The sequence below is a fragment of the Acartia tonsa genome, chromosome 7 (assembly GCF_053477335.1).
Source record: "Acartia tonsa isolate MP-2025a chromosome 7, ASM5347733v1, whole genome shotgun sequence".
Lineage (NCBI taxonomy): Eukaryota > Metazoa > Arthropoda > Copepoda > Calanoida > Acartiidae > Acartia > Acartia tonsa.
This window is the reverse complement of record NC_137266.1, coordinates 23,159,453-23,174,920: the sequence shown is the minus strand read 5'-3', so window position 1 is coordinate 23,174,920 and position 15,468 is coordinate 23,159,453. Positions and strand designations below refer to the sequence as shown.

The window sequence follows — 15,468 nt, the reverse complement described above, 5'->3', positions numbered from 1 at the left end:
AAAGAATAATAAACTTTAATTCAGTGTTCCGTATGCATCTATATAAAAGTAACAGTATGTACGTGCATATGTAGCTTAAAATCTTACTAACCAGAGGACCTATATGGTTCTCATTTATAGTGAAGCGTCATATAGGTCCGGTTAAGGTTTATTGGGGGGAGGGTACCTCCAATCCCCCGAAGCAATTGCCTCTGAAAATAATTCCCCTCCTATTTTTTTTATCTTTTGTTTTAAAAATAAAATGGAAAGTAGAGGGTTGACTCCCCGCCCAATTTCCCTTAAGTGCTCCTAAAGGCCTCTAATGAGCTATATTGAAGCTACGCAACAGAACATTAAAATAATCTAAAGTGTAGTAAATCATATTTTTAACATGGAATTTCGCACATAATTTGCAACCACATATAAAACAGTTTCTTTCCCATGGTTTAGAGCCATAAAAATCCTTGCCATTTATTTTTAATATGTGCAAAATTGTACAGTGTTAGTTAAAAACACAAACATCGTAGGTTTTTATCATAATGATTTATAATTTAGCATAAAGGTAAAATAAAATAAGTATTTTTTTACACTCAACTCACACCTAATAGTTATCACTATGATTAGATTTTTTGAATGGGGATTCCTGGGACTTTTTTGCACAATTGTGTATTCATAGTTTAGTCTTAGATAAATATCAGCAATTTTACAACAATCTTATTGTTTGTTGCTTCAGATTAGCCTATTGAATATTGTTATCCTTGTTTAAAAGAAATTTCACATATAACATTTAATTAAAATGATTGCATGTTTAATTTTTTAAAATATTGGAAGGTTTCGTGACTAGAAATCTTTATATTAATTTCTGATTTCTTTCGTAAAATCAAATTTTATTTCATTTTTGAACAAAATAAAGATGTATATCAATTAAATTATATATATTTATTTGTGACTTATATTAGGGTTTATGATATGGTAATAGAAGGAAAACTATTTTACCTCCAAACTCTTCTACTATTTCCATATTATAAGAACATCATAAAAATATTAACAAGAAGGATTTTGTTACATTTTGCTTTTAAGATATCAAAATTAAACTCTTATTGATAAATATATTTATATTTCAGACAAAAATATATTTAAAAATGCTGAGGTTGTTGTTAAGCTGCCAATTACTGGCGATTGGCGCTCACGGCTTCTCCATTGCATCACATTCTCCAACAGAGGTAAGATTAACAAATTACGCGTAGATTTCATTGGATACATGTTAGCTATATAAAACCTTGGGATGGGTGAGACATTGATCTGTTGATTACTGGGATACCCAAAGTTTATAATTGCAATCTCTCATTCGTTTACTTTAAAAATTTGGATACTTTTATTATTACATGATTGTTTGGCTCAAATCAGTATTGTCTAAACTTATCAACCGACTATGTACAGAACGGGCAATTTTGTATATAATAATTAGGAATGTACAGTTAATTTATCGTTCATTGTCTTATCCCTAAAGATCCAAAATCTAGCTTTTAATCTATTTATCAATTTAGATTGAGATTTTATACAGCATTTTATTGTAATTGTCTTGTAATTTTTAAAAATAAGTAAATTAGTTTTAATATCTTAGTATGTAAGTTCCTGTTCTTAAAAAAGCTGCATAAAAAGTCCTTGCACCTTTAAATCTATTTTTAATTGGTAGATATATAAACGTTTAGGTAATTACTCATGGATCTAGATACGAGTTCTTGAAAAAAAATAGAAAAAAAGGGTCGACTATACAAAGAAAAACCATTATGCCTCTTAATTTATTTCTTTTATTGTACCCTTCTAGCATCAAAAGACAACATTTCATTAGGATTAGTAAATGGAATTATGTTTTAATACATATTCGATGATTATACACAAAATAATCCCTAAACAACCTATAAAATATCAAGCCTTGGATACCAGTGTAATCTAAAGCTCTATGTTCCTTCCCTAACTTAATATATGAAAATACATATCCCTATCCTTTTAATTTTGTCTCTCGTGACAGCATTAAATGGAGTTTCTGAAATTTTTACAAAAAGTTGCTAAAAAATTTAGTTAAACATATGTTAATATGTCAGCTATGACTACTTTAATATTTTGTCATGTGTATGGTATTTTGAATACTGACATATCGATAATATGTAAGCTATAGCCTCCTTTATTTCACTGGCATATAGTCGACAAAGTTGACAAATACTACCAATTTTGACAATGGCTTATAAAATTTGATTTCAATTCTTGGTAGAGTGATATTGTCTATTAATTTCTTTTATGCTTTTATGATTTACAATATACAAGCGACATTGTAGGGACATATTGTAAAGTTGAGACTATTTAAGTTTTCGTCATACACGATATTTAGAATTGTTTCCAAAATTAAGCAATCACATTAGAGTTATTTTAAAATAACAGACGTCGAACTTGCTGTTATACTTTTTCTTAATTATTTCTAGAAATAGTCAATAGACAGATACATTTTACAATAGGCATGTGTCTTAATTTTTAACATTGGCCAGGGAGAGAATGATAAATAAATCTACACCCAATACTAATGTTTAGTAAGATTCAGGTAGGGAGGTGACATTCGACTGTAATTTACACTAGTACACAAAGTTTTATAACCACGTTTTTTTATTAACTGTTGGTTTTTGAATTTTGTGGTTACAGTGCCAAAAAATTTCAACCAATAATTTCTATCTACAGTAGGGGTAATTTTGTTTATCATATTAGAGGATGTATAAAAAATTTATCTCATTTTAGATCAGTTTGCGTTATGACTATTTTTCAAAAATCTTCGTCCATTTCCCAAAACCATTTAGTTTTGTTTTGGGGGGACTAACCTTCAATTTTTAATTGTCTCATTTAATCAGGGACCTTAAGGAATAAGCTAATGGACGATAAATGTATTTACATCTCCAATGATTATACCTGTATATTAAAAAAAATTGGTTGAAAAGGTTATACACTAATATTTTGTAACCAAACAATCAAAATTCAATAATAGTACCCAAAGTATTTAAGGCCAGTGAATAGAAAAACGTTGATATAAAACTTTGAATACCAGTGTAATTTACAGTCTCCGCTCTCCCTGCAATTTATGGTTATAGTTACAGTACGTTCATTGATAGTAATCATTATTTAAGAACAAGGATGACAACATCCATAAAAGCGAAGCACTGAAACGGTAGGACAAACGGACATTAACACTTGTATAGTATCTGAACTGAAAAATCGGAACATAAATGTATAAATGTCGAATCAAAATTGTAGGTAAATTTGTTGAAAAACTGCATAAAAACAGGATAATGTTTATGGACATACTTACATTTTTGGACTTGATTATAGAGTTGCTTCGCTTATAATATTGTTCTTTGTTGTCCCAGGAATCAATATACCAAAAATCAGATCAAACGGATAATTAAAACACTTGAAAATTTGTTGTTAAAAAAGTAGAAAAATCAACATGTTTAAAATGGACGTACGGACATTCTGGTACTGATTATAGAGTTGATATGCTTTCTAAATCGTACCCAACTACTACAGGAATCATCATGCAAAGTTTGAAATCGATAGGACAATTCTAACATGCCTAAATTAACGAATAAAAGCTATCTATCTCGGACGGACGGACGGACGGACGTACGTACGGACGGACGGACGGACCGACCCTAATTATAGAAAAGCTTCGCTTTTAAAAATATGTTGTATATGGGATGGTAAATCAATCTTCCCTCATAGAACTGGGTGTTTTAGGGTGGTTATCTTTCATTATTCTATCCTTGTACTGTACATCTGAGCAAAATAGTAAAATTAAACTTTTTTTATTTAATATTTTTGAATCACATAATTTAGGTATGCCTGATATAGAAGGTATACCTATGGACAATAGAGATAAATTAATGTACATCCCTAATTATCTCTCAAATTCATTTTTGAAATGTTTGCATACTGCTGGTTTAAACAAATTTATCAATATTTTAAAAAATCAAGCATAGAATGATAGTACATTCAGATTTTGGACTAATAAATGTCTAATACTATGTTTTTAATGTAATTTTATTAAGGTTATCAATGTGAAGGCAGGAGAGAGCTTTACTTTAATGTGTACCACAGATAATTATTATGAGGTAAAATTCTTTTTTATAGTAGCGCAGCTACTTAATATGTAGGTCATGTAAGTACGTTCATCTACCTGTCATAGGAAAGTTCACCAGGTGTGCTAGTTTTTGATAGACAATGTGCATTAGCTATTTTTTGATAGTTTCGCTATTGAGATCGAAAAAAGCCTAAAACTATCCCAAGAATTTGATTTAAAAGTATAATAGCTTAAAACCAGAGCTACGTAAAGGTTCCCTGAAATGGAGAACTCAATCGGTTCTGTGTTTTTGATATCTTAACGGTCAGATAAAAACCATAGGTATAGGATATTTATAATAAGATAAAAAAAAAGAAAAATAGGATTACTTGGAATAGTTTTCACCCATATTGAAGGTATTACTTTAAATCCCACTAAATCTACTGTCTTTTACACAATAGTTGGGTATAAGCGTTCAAAAAAATTATAGACAAAATTTATGCAATCAAATCCTGGAATATGTAGGTATGGACAAAATTGGTCGAAAACTAAAATTTATATATATTATATATTAGAGAGCTAAGCTATATTACATCAATATTAATTATTTGCATCTAATCAATTTTATTTCTCGAACAAACCAATTTTCAGAAGACTTTTCCCTTCCCGTATTTTTGTCAGAACTACATATGGAATTGTAAATGGTTTACTAAATGTTTTACATTCCTATGTCTTTACTTTCAGTTAGAAAATATGCTTCAATTTTTGTACATTTTTTTTGTAACAAAGCTACTCTTAAAAAGAACTTTTCGGTCCTTTAGTCTGTCTTTAACTTATCTAACTCGCTATCCCTTTTTCCTTTTCTTTCTCTCTTTCTCTTTCTTTCACTTTTTGATCATTAAAAGTAAATATGTTTGGCTCTATAAATTACAAAATATAAGTTTATATAGTGCATTTTAGAGACAACTTTTAGAGTATAATTCGTGCGCTTTTCATAGAGTATGTGCGCTTCTAATAAAAACAGTACAAGACAGTAATAGATCAAATGTTTTATACAAGTTTAATTTCATTTCAACACTAAACACTAGAAAAAAACTAAAGTTAAAACAAATTATGACTGCCAAGTTTTTAATAGAGGTAGATACTTGAGTGAATTAGAAGCGCAGCAATAACAAACAATAACATAAGTCAATTTTTCAAAGGAATTGTCAATATTTCATATTTAAAGCAATTCTAAGGGCAAGGCCATATAAATTAATGACCTTAAAACGAACAACATATCCTATTAAAAAAGTAAGTAGGTAAAACACTAAAAATTAGATATATCTTTGAATCTAAAACATTGATGTCCAAAACACCTACCAACAGACGCTTAACAAAGGAAGTTAGTGTTAGATGGGAAGAAAAAAAGATGTTTACATAAAACCAAAAAAATTTCCCTCCTAAAGAGTAAATTTATAATAACAGGAATTTTTTTTATTCAAAGCTAATAATAATTTGCCTTTTTTACTATTATTTAACAAAATAATTGCTATTCAGAGCTGGATCTTTAAATCATTTTAGTGGTGAGCCAGATCGGGGTGAGCCAACTTTCCACCAATGAGAACACAGCATTTACTGAAATGCCGCGCTGTGATTGGCTGAAATTCGGCGCACTCCAATCTGGCTCACCACTAAAATGATTTAAAGATCCAGCTCAGTATTGTTCAGTAACAATCCTAAATAAGTTATTTTAATTTTATTTTGAAGTCATAATGAAATAACACCACCAAAAAAACGACAAAAAAATTGATCACAAAAAATGCTTCAATTAAGCCTAGGGGGACATAAAAATGATTATTTGAGGCTACACTATTTATGACTTGCAAACTATTATGTTAATAAAAAGACAAAGGAAAGGGATATATATTTGGAAAAATAAAAAAATCAATTGAGATTGCTTTAAAAATCGATTAATATCCGCTGGATTAGAACCTGTTCTCACCTATACTGAAAAATTATGTATAGCATAATTTTATAGACAATTTTCCACGAATAATAAAATAAAAATGGTGAAATTCATACCAATTTTGGTAGCCCAGGCCTTCCGCCCCTAGGGGCTTACAAATCTTATAATTTTTTATCTAAATACCCGCGGAAAGCTGTTCTTTATTCCTACATTTGTCGGTAAAAACAAAGATAGCAATTAAAAAATCCTTTGTTGTAAATTAAAAATAATCTTTGTTTGATTTCATTATTTCTTATATCAAATCCTAAATATTAAAGTTGTCTTTTAGCTTTGGCAGGTTTAAGTCTATTTTTCTACTGCTAGAATTATCGCTTTAGAAGTATATATTTTAAATAGTATCATATAGATATAAGTAGGTATTTCATCGTACAAAAAAGTGTTAATATTTCAAAGAACAAAAAGTTAGTTAAGCTATTTTAAATTGGTTAGGAAGTAATAAAACACATTATGTTGTAACACATTTCAAAAAGTGTTGGAGAATATAATGTTTTGATGAAATTAATAATTATTAGCTCTTTTATTAAAGGGGGTAGGGAGAGTGTATAAAATAATAGTCCCAAATATAAAAAGTAAAATATCCTAAAATCTTTCAGAACCTATGTAAAGCTTCCCTCAAATAAGTAATAATAAACGTAAGCTAGATTTCAACGAACAAAATAAAAACTACATTGTCTTTATACGAGTTGCTACGCTCCTAGCCTCTGGGGAGGGACAGAAGATGTAAGATAGCCTAAAACCACCCTAAGACATTTTACTTTATTTTTAGTGGTGTACGTACAAGCACAATGGCAAGATGTGTGACTACGAGTGGAAGAGAGCAGACTGGAACGTGACTGTGGCCAAGTGTGATGACTACCAGGATAGAGCGGATTTTCAGGTAGGCTTAATAAATCACTAAATGGGGTATTTTTATGAAAGTACCGCTAAGTAGTGCATAGAAGCTAATATAGTATTTTACCTGTAATTACCCTTTTTACAATTTGAAAAATCATTGTAGATATAAAGCCTTTATCTTCAATATCATACAGCAATAATAATTTCTTTTATATTTTAAAGTTAATCTATTCTATCTGAAAAATATTACGTCAGTCGATTATGGAAGTTTGTTCCTTTACTTTGTTATTTGCAACAAATGAAATTATTTAGTAGTAGGATTTATGTGCGTCTATTTCTAATAAAATTTTGTGTATCTTTGACATTTTCAACAGATTTTATTTTGCTTACAGTTTTGAAAATAGTTTGCGATGCACATTTTAAAAAGGCATAAGTTTTGTTAAATAATAACCTAATCTAAATTAATCTTCTTTTGAATTCAGGGTGATTACAACTACTACGGTTGTGGCATCAAGATCAGCAACGCGCAGGCCGAGGACAGCGGAGAGTGGTCCTGCGACATCGAGGAGTACAACAGGGGTGGTGTTAGGAATTCTGGTGCCAAGGTAAGCACTCCATCAATCAATTGATCCATTTACTAATTTTTATCGAATTTAAAAATTGTAATTTTTTTTATATTTTTGCAATACATAAGTATGAACCGGATTATTTTTGGTAATAATAGCTGAAAATAGAAGGATTTTTTTGGTTTTAAACGATAGTATTATAGGGGTGGGATTAGAAATTTAATAATTTTATTTATTCCACAATAATCAATATATTAATAGTGTTTTTTTAAAAAATATTTTCCCCTTTACTTAAGCATGAACTGGATGAATTTTCATTAATTAACCATAAATCAACTCTTCAGAATTAAGAATAGGGCTATATGCAATTAGAAATAAAAAATAACTTTGAAGCTTCATGTTTGCTAAAAAGAAATACCTAATTTTCAAATAAAGAAGCATATATGATTGTTATATACTTTTTAAATAAAAGCATATAACCTAACCTTATTTAAAAAGTTTTTTTGAGATAAAATTCAAATATGTTTTTTGTTTATAGGATGTAAAGACTTTCACCGTCAACGTAATCCTGCCGACAACTACCACTACAACAACTACAACTACCACAACAACTACAACCACAACCACCACAACCAAGACAACAACCGAGGCTACTTCCTCTTCCAGTGATGATGAATATGAGGTACTACTAGAAACCTATTTCTGTATTAAATTCTTAAAATGATTTTGGGGGAAGAAACGGTCATTGTTACATCTTACTTGCAATGTACTTTTTATGCCTCAATTTAAAAAATCTCTCAAGGACCACTAAAACAGTGGTTTTAAAAAAATTCATCTGTTACTTTTTTTTTACAAACAATAATAAATAAATTTTATTCTACATGACATTTTCAGACATTTTTTAACCTTGTTTAAAGAGTTTGTTCATTTGTAAAAGGCATAATTTTTATGAAGGTTCATATTGATTTCTTTTAGTACCACGAGGATTCTATGGATGATGAAAAGACAGTTGACCCCGAGTATCCTAGTGACAACAGTGCAGACAACCAGGTTCAACCTGATTCAGAAGAAACTCCTACCAATGATGGAGTTTCTATTGGTGAGTTCATTTAAATTTTCAGCCATTAATACAACAAACATGCCTAAATAAAATGACCATGTTTAAAATCAATAGGACCATTACAAGTAGTGGGTTATAGCCTGATAATTATTGCCTTAAATGTAATAAAAAATCTTAACTATAGACCATAGAGAAAATAATAAAAGAGAGAAATCGAGGTATTTGAAGGACTAGAATAGGCAGTGGGCCTAGAGGCCTATATTGAGCAATTGCCGCGCTGAATTTTTAATGTTATTCCACCACTTTTCAAAATGGGAATATCTTAAAATTAAATATAATTTCAAGACAATTATAGTTGCTGTTTGAAGCATAAATCTAATTTTTATAGGATAATATAGAAATATTTTGAATTATCATCCATTCTGATGAAACCTAATGAAAGAATATAAAATTATCATTATTAATTTTTCATGACTTTGCTACTGACTTTAATCATAACACTCATTATTAGCTTATAAGATTTATATTGCAGTCTATCTAACTTATATTTTTTAATAAATAAACGTTTTTACAAATTTAATATGAACATTTGATTGTAAATTATAATAATCAGTTTTTCAGGGCCATCTAGCTTTGGATATAGAACTAGAATATCAAAGCGTTCATCAATTTTTATTTTGCCTGTATTTTTCTTGTTTTGGATTTTTGTCACTAAAGGGCCAAACCCTGAGGGGTAAACAACATCACTTGAAAATGTTAAAAATATTGTAAAAACGAGTATTGTCTGAGAAAGAACATAGATAGCATTACAGATTATTCACCTATTTAGATTATTTAGTTATGAAATTTTTTATTTAATATTTAGCCTTAGTTTTAATGTATGTCTTTGAAGTAGACAACTAGCGAACCTGGTGGCTGAGAGCTAAACTATTATTTTTTTATTAGTAAACATTTAAAAGTTTTATCATGTTAATTAGATTTAAATATTACATTTAGGCTAATTTGAAAAAAAATAAATTTTTGATCATAAAAGGTGAACCCTCCTATTTTTAAACTAGGCGAAACATACTTTTCTGCTGAACTAAGACCGCCCCCGGCTGTTTGTTTTTTAAGATTCTAAATCAAATTGTATTTTAAATATTTTCTTTAATTTTTTTAAAACATAATAAATTACAGAAAAATAATAATAATTAATAAGTTAAAATTTTTTTTTTTTTTTACATATATATAGAATAGGTTATGATTAAGATGCAAAAAGCCGCGGACGGTTTAGATAAATAGCAGACAAATTATTTTAGTAGGGGGGAAGTAATATTTTACAATGAAATTGGGGTGAGTATTCATCCTCTTATCCTTTTTCCTTATGCTATAGACGAATAAGGCCGATTACATCCGCTAGTGGCTAGGTAAACGATTGAGATTATATTCATAATGATTGATATTTTACATAAAGAGTAAATTACGACGCCTGCCATACTCAGATCAAGGTTAGGTAAACAATGAATAAAATTAATCAATCTGGTTAAATCTTTTATTCGCTAATATTGTATTGATTTTGTGTATGTACTATTTTGATACATGACATTGTTCTAGTCAACACAATATTAACAAATGAATTAATTTTAGGTATTGCTGTTGTGATTGTGTTGGTATTTGCTGGTATTGGAGCTCTGTTTGGCCTTCACTACAAGAGGAAGCTTCATCCTTGTTTCTACAGGTAGCAAACCGGTTTTACTATTATCATAAAGTGGTATGCTTTTTTTTTTGTATATAGCTCAATATTTCAATTACTGCTGAAACTATTGAGTTCTCCATTTAGGGAATGCTTATATCATTGAATGTTTTTTGACTATTTATTTTTAGTTTCAAGTATTGAAATACATACAAACTTTCATAATATAAACTTTTTAAAATCATTTTTTCTACATTGACTTTATTTATTTAAAACCTATTAATATCCGGTGAATTAGAACTGGTTCTCAGCCCTACTGAAAAATTATTAAATTAAAATCCACTATTGAATCCATTTTTCTACGAATATAAAAATGTACAATCATAAGATTAAAACCAGGTTTTTTAGCCCGTGCATTAAACTTAAAACTGGGTTCAGTCTCATAATTATACACTTTATATCCGCGGAAAGCTGTCTATAATATGATGCAATAAATAACTATTATATTATATATTATTTTAGCATGATGAAGAGACCCTGGAAGCCCGTGCTCCACAACGAGGAGTTCCCCGTCACCGAAGAGGAAGAGAAACACCCCTCCATCATCAAGAATGGCAAGGATATGAATGTAAGTACTATAGAGAAGCTTCCCTGATAAATAAAATCCTTAGATTATCCATCTATTTATTTTTTATTTGGCTTGAACAGAAGCTAATAGGGTCCTCTATTCTGAAACTCTATTATCTATTGATCTATTTAACAGTATTACTTCATGGTAATAACTACTCTATTCTATACCTCTATTATCTACTATCTAACACACTATCTTTATTACTGGCCAGTAAAACTAATATGGGCCCTATAGGAAACGAAAACAATAATAAACCCAACATGACCACTGTATTCTATACCTCTATTATTATTACCTAACACACCATTTTTAATACAGACCAGTAAAACTAAAATGGGCCCTGTAGGAAACGAAAACAATAATAAACCTGACATGATAACTCTATTCTATACCTCTATTATCTTCTAACTAACACACTATCTTTATTACAGGCCAGTAAAACTAAAATGGGCTTTATAGAAAACGAAAACAATAATAAACCCAACATGATAACTCTATTCTATACCTCTATTATCTACTATATAACAAACTATCTCTATTACAGGCCAGTGAAATGGGCCCTATGGGAGACGAGAACAATGTTAACCCCGATATGACCACTCTATCCTGGGCTGATGAAACTGCTCAAGACGACTTGAAAAAGGTACATTAAGATCTCGATCATGGCAGTATTTCACAATGTATATAATCCAGACAGCCAAACAAATGTTAATAAACAAAATTATCCTGTAAATTAAAGCTATTGGTTGAAAAGTTTGACAATGTTAGTTTTAACTCACAAATAATTCATAAGATTCCCCAAAGTTTTTTACAGTGGAGCTTCTGTAAGGCCCCTTGAAGGTTTATATCTATTTTAGGGAAGCTTACCTCCACCCTCTCAAGAGTAACAAGCCTAGGGACACCCCCAACCAATTTTATTCTCCACTATTTTTATCATATTCACATCATTCCCATAAGAATTTCATTAAACTTTTACTGAGAGCCTAACCATTGCATTTAAAATAACAATGATCCTTAATTTTTATTTTAGGAGGTAGAAAAGATTGAGGAAGGTGATGAGAAGAAAGACTTGGAGAAGGAAGACAAGGAGGAAATTAATGAAGAAACTCCTCTCAACAAGGACAAAGACAATGAGGTATACAATTCTTTCAATTCTGACATATAATGCAACACAATTTTACAAATTAGGAATAATTCAATTTAAGAATATTGTACCTTTATTCAAGGACGTTCAAGTGTTATATTTTTTTTAATGGGAATTCAAAACTTGGAGGGTTAATCAACCCGTTGTGCATCATTGCCTCCATTTTATAAAACCACTCTTCTCCAAAAATTTTATTTCTTTTCCCTTAAAATTATTAATACCTGTAAAGAAAATGTGATCACGGGTTCAAAACCGATTAATATCCGCTAGATTAGAACCGGTTATACTGCATTGCATCGTATTACAGACAATTTTCAACACATAAAAAAATAAAAATCAGAAAATTAATACCAGCTTTGATATACTGGGCCTGAAGGGCTATGATTTCAATTTTTAAATTCTGTACGAAATTCTAATTTTTTATTTATTTTAGGACAAGGACAAGCCTATGCAAGATGACGAAGAAAACATCAACAAATAATTCATTATTTTAAGTGAATTTCGTTGATTTTTTCAACAAGACAAAATAATGTGACTTCAAGACTTAAAAGTATGGTGTTGTGTTATGTGAAAAATAGCAATGAAGCTAAAATAAATTAACATAAAATGTATTTTATTACTTAAAATACATAATTTATGTTAATTATCTATACAACAAAAACGAAAACAACGATTTTTAACAAAGAAATCTCAAAATTAAGGGGCCTAAAAAGGATAACTATAATATTATTGTTTATTTTTAATTAGAAAAATTTAAAAAAAAATGTAAATAATTTAAAACCTCACACTTAATCTGACTTATTTAAAAATTAATTTTCTTTACATAATAAAATCTTAAAACATAAAATATCTAGGTACCTTTTGTAAAAATATTTCTGTAATAGTCATAAAGATAATAATTAATATATATTTATATCTAAGAATAATTTAGCAGATTTTCAACATTGTATTTATTATGGAACTTTTAGCTAAAACTTTAATAGTCACAATTATATTAAAAAATAGTAAAACTTAAAAATATCTTTTGAACTCTTGCCTTTCAAGTTTAGGGAGATTGCAACTGAAGAATAACAAATCTGCCACAATCTTTTCTGTCAGTCAAGAACGTTCTTTAATCACTAGGATTAAACGTAATTTTCTGCAACAAGGTCTTTTTCAGTTGCAAAATCTCTGTATTTTTAATACATTTTCTTGCCTTTAAGAAATAGTTTAAATTTTGCATTTCAACTGATCTCTGTTTTTTTGTGTATCAAAGTTATTTTTACAAGTTGATGTTTTGGGATTTCAGACAATTTTTAAAAAGCATCCTGTTTTAGTAACTTGAATTTTCTGATTAAAATAAGGCTGATATATCTAATACTAAAATTAATAACCAAAAAAAGTTAATTTAAGACATAAAAACAATTTTTGATTGCATTTTAATAGTACAATTAAACGTAATTTCTTAATATTTTAAATTGGTGTTTTTTTGTTTTTGTAAATTAATTGACTGTAATTTTTGTGACTAAAGTTTTTGTAAAATATTACTATACACACAGGATCATGTGTAGTTGAATATCTACGTGGTTATTAAACTACACTTGATCCATATACAAATAATTATCATGATAATATATATTTTTGTATGTAAAGAATTCATTCTGACCAATAAAGTAATGAAAAGAAAAATAATTATTGTGTTTATTGCCCTTCAAAAATGTTTACAATTTTAAGCTCTAAAAAGTTTCTGTAAGGCTGAAAAATCACGCAACCTAACCAAGAATTAGATTATGCTAGGGGCGAAACCGCTAGAATATCTAATAAAATTCCAACAATCAAAGCGATAGATATGTTGATCATAAGAATATCTGGATATATAAGAATAACTGTCTGTTTGTACAGAAGGATCTCGATAACCGCTGAACTGTTTTGGTTCTCCTTAATAATTTAGAATCTCAAAGGTCCTTGGAAGGTTAATATCTATTTTGTGGGAAGGCACCACTACTCTCCTCCCCCCTATGAAAAATGAGCCACTCATACTTTTTTCATACGGACTAATGTGGCCATAGTTGACATAAATGTTTAAGTCATTTTAGCATCAGTACATCGAAATAGTACAAACAAACAGACAGACATCCTGTTACTTTAATATAGAATTCTCATCTGTTTCTCCCAATATGCTATTTCTATTCAAATTATGCTTGCTTTAAATTCCCTTTTAATTCCTTTGTTCATCCATACAACCATTTAAACATGGATAAGGCACTTGACTTTTTCGTCAGTCAAAAATTGTATGAATTTAGAGAAATGAATTCAATCTTTTTCTTTAGAGAAATCTGTGATAGATATGAAACATTTGCTCGTTGTCAGAAAGGTGTTTAGTTTGAAGCCTGAATCAAAATTAATGAGATTAAAATCATGACAAACACAAACATTCTACTGCATGTACAACACAGGGGAAATGCTTTGATTTAAAACAGGCGCAACTAATACAATGCACATTTTAGACTCCTGTACAAAGATCATGCTATCCAAAGTTTGGGTGAAAAATAGGGCGGGCTCTAATTTAACCTCAAAAGAGCTATCTACAATATTTAATGAGAAAATATGTCGGGATATAAGAATTAAAACTAAAACTTTTTGTCTATTTAATAATTAATAATCCCTTATATTCCTGTATGTATACATAGATATGCTTTTGCATAATGGTCTTTAAAAGCAAAGCTATTCCCAACAGTGGCATGCAGAGGTTTTTTCGTGGGGTTGCGCGAGGCGCACCCGAAAATTTTGACACCCTTCTCCTAATAATTTTTGACACTCCCAATTAACTGTTTTATTGACCCTTGTCAAAAAAGAGTCTGCACTTCAGGGGGTTTTTCAACCACCCTTTATTTTGGACACACCCTCTTTTACAGGCATCTGATTTCAAACCTAGAGGCATTAAAGTGGCAAAGTACAATGTCATTGAACAAATGTGGCCATTACTATTAAGTTGAGTGTCCAAACGTTTCAATCACTGATTGCAATCTACAAAGGGGAAATGGATCATGATTGGGGATGTACATCAATTTATCTTCCATTTACCTTTTGCTGAAAATTAAAATAATTTGTTTGTGGTATACTTTGGATAATGACATCCTTGTACATTTGATTATTCAAACTTTAATGTATCAAACAAGGATGAGTCATATTTAATTTATCGAAATATTAAAACTTTTTCCATTGTACTTTCCTCGACTCGTGGACTTGTGGATATCATTAAAATTAATCTATTCGAAAAAAACAAGGTTGAGAACATCAATGAACAGCATGGTTTTAGAGTAGATGTTCGGAATCATACAAAAGAGAGGGAATAAAAGAAAAACAGAAAATCACGAAAATAAATATACATGATCGCCAGACTGCAAACTAGAAGCTCATCGGTACAGGGAATCTTCACCAATAAACATTTATATCTTTTTAGCTATGAGATATCTAGGTTTCTTACAGACAG

At 29.6% G+C, this 15,468-nt stretch overlaps 1 protein-coding gene across 1 annotated transcript; it reads left to right on the top strand.

Annotated features, from left to right (window-relative positions):
- The first annotated feature begins 1,069 nt into the window (after nt 1-1,069).
- Nucleotides 1,070-13,667, top strand: LOC145325092 (uncharacterized). The gene is made up of 11 exons (XM_080167938.1): nt 1,070-1,202; nt 4,071-4,133; nt 6,856-6,966; nt 7,406-7,528; nt 8,028-8,171; nt 8,465-8,588; nt 10,176-10,266; nt 10,744-10,849; nt 11,397-11,495; nt 11,883-11,987; nt 12,430-13,667. Exons 1-11 carry the CDS (start codon nt 1,122-1,124, stop codon nt 12,475-12,477), a joined length of 1,095 nt encoding a protein of 364 aa, XP_080024064.1. The 5' UTR covers nt 1,070-1,121; the 3' UTR covers nt 12,478-13,667.
- Nucleotides 13,668-15,468: the final 1,801 nt, after the last annotated feature.

What these genes read in the sequence shown, in the direction of transcription:
- LOC145325092 (XM_080167938.1), top strand. Translation starts at nt 1,122, where the DNA reads ATGCTGAGGTTGTTGTTAAGCTGCCAATTACTGGCGATTGGCGCTCAC. An exon ending in AGGATAGAGCGGATTTTCAG is followed by an intron (nt 6,967 to 7,405) that starts GTAGGCTTAATA and finishes TTTTGAATTCAG; the next exon opens with GGTGATTACAACTACTACGG. An exon ending in CTCAAGACGACTTGAAAAAG is followed by an intron (nt 11,496 to 11,882) that starts GTACATTAAGAT and finishes TTTTTATTTTAG; the next exon opens with GAGGTAGAAAAGATTGAGGA.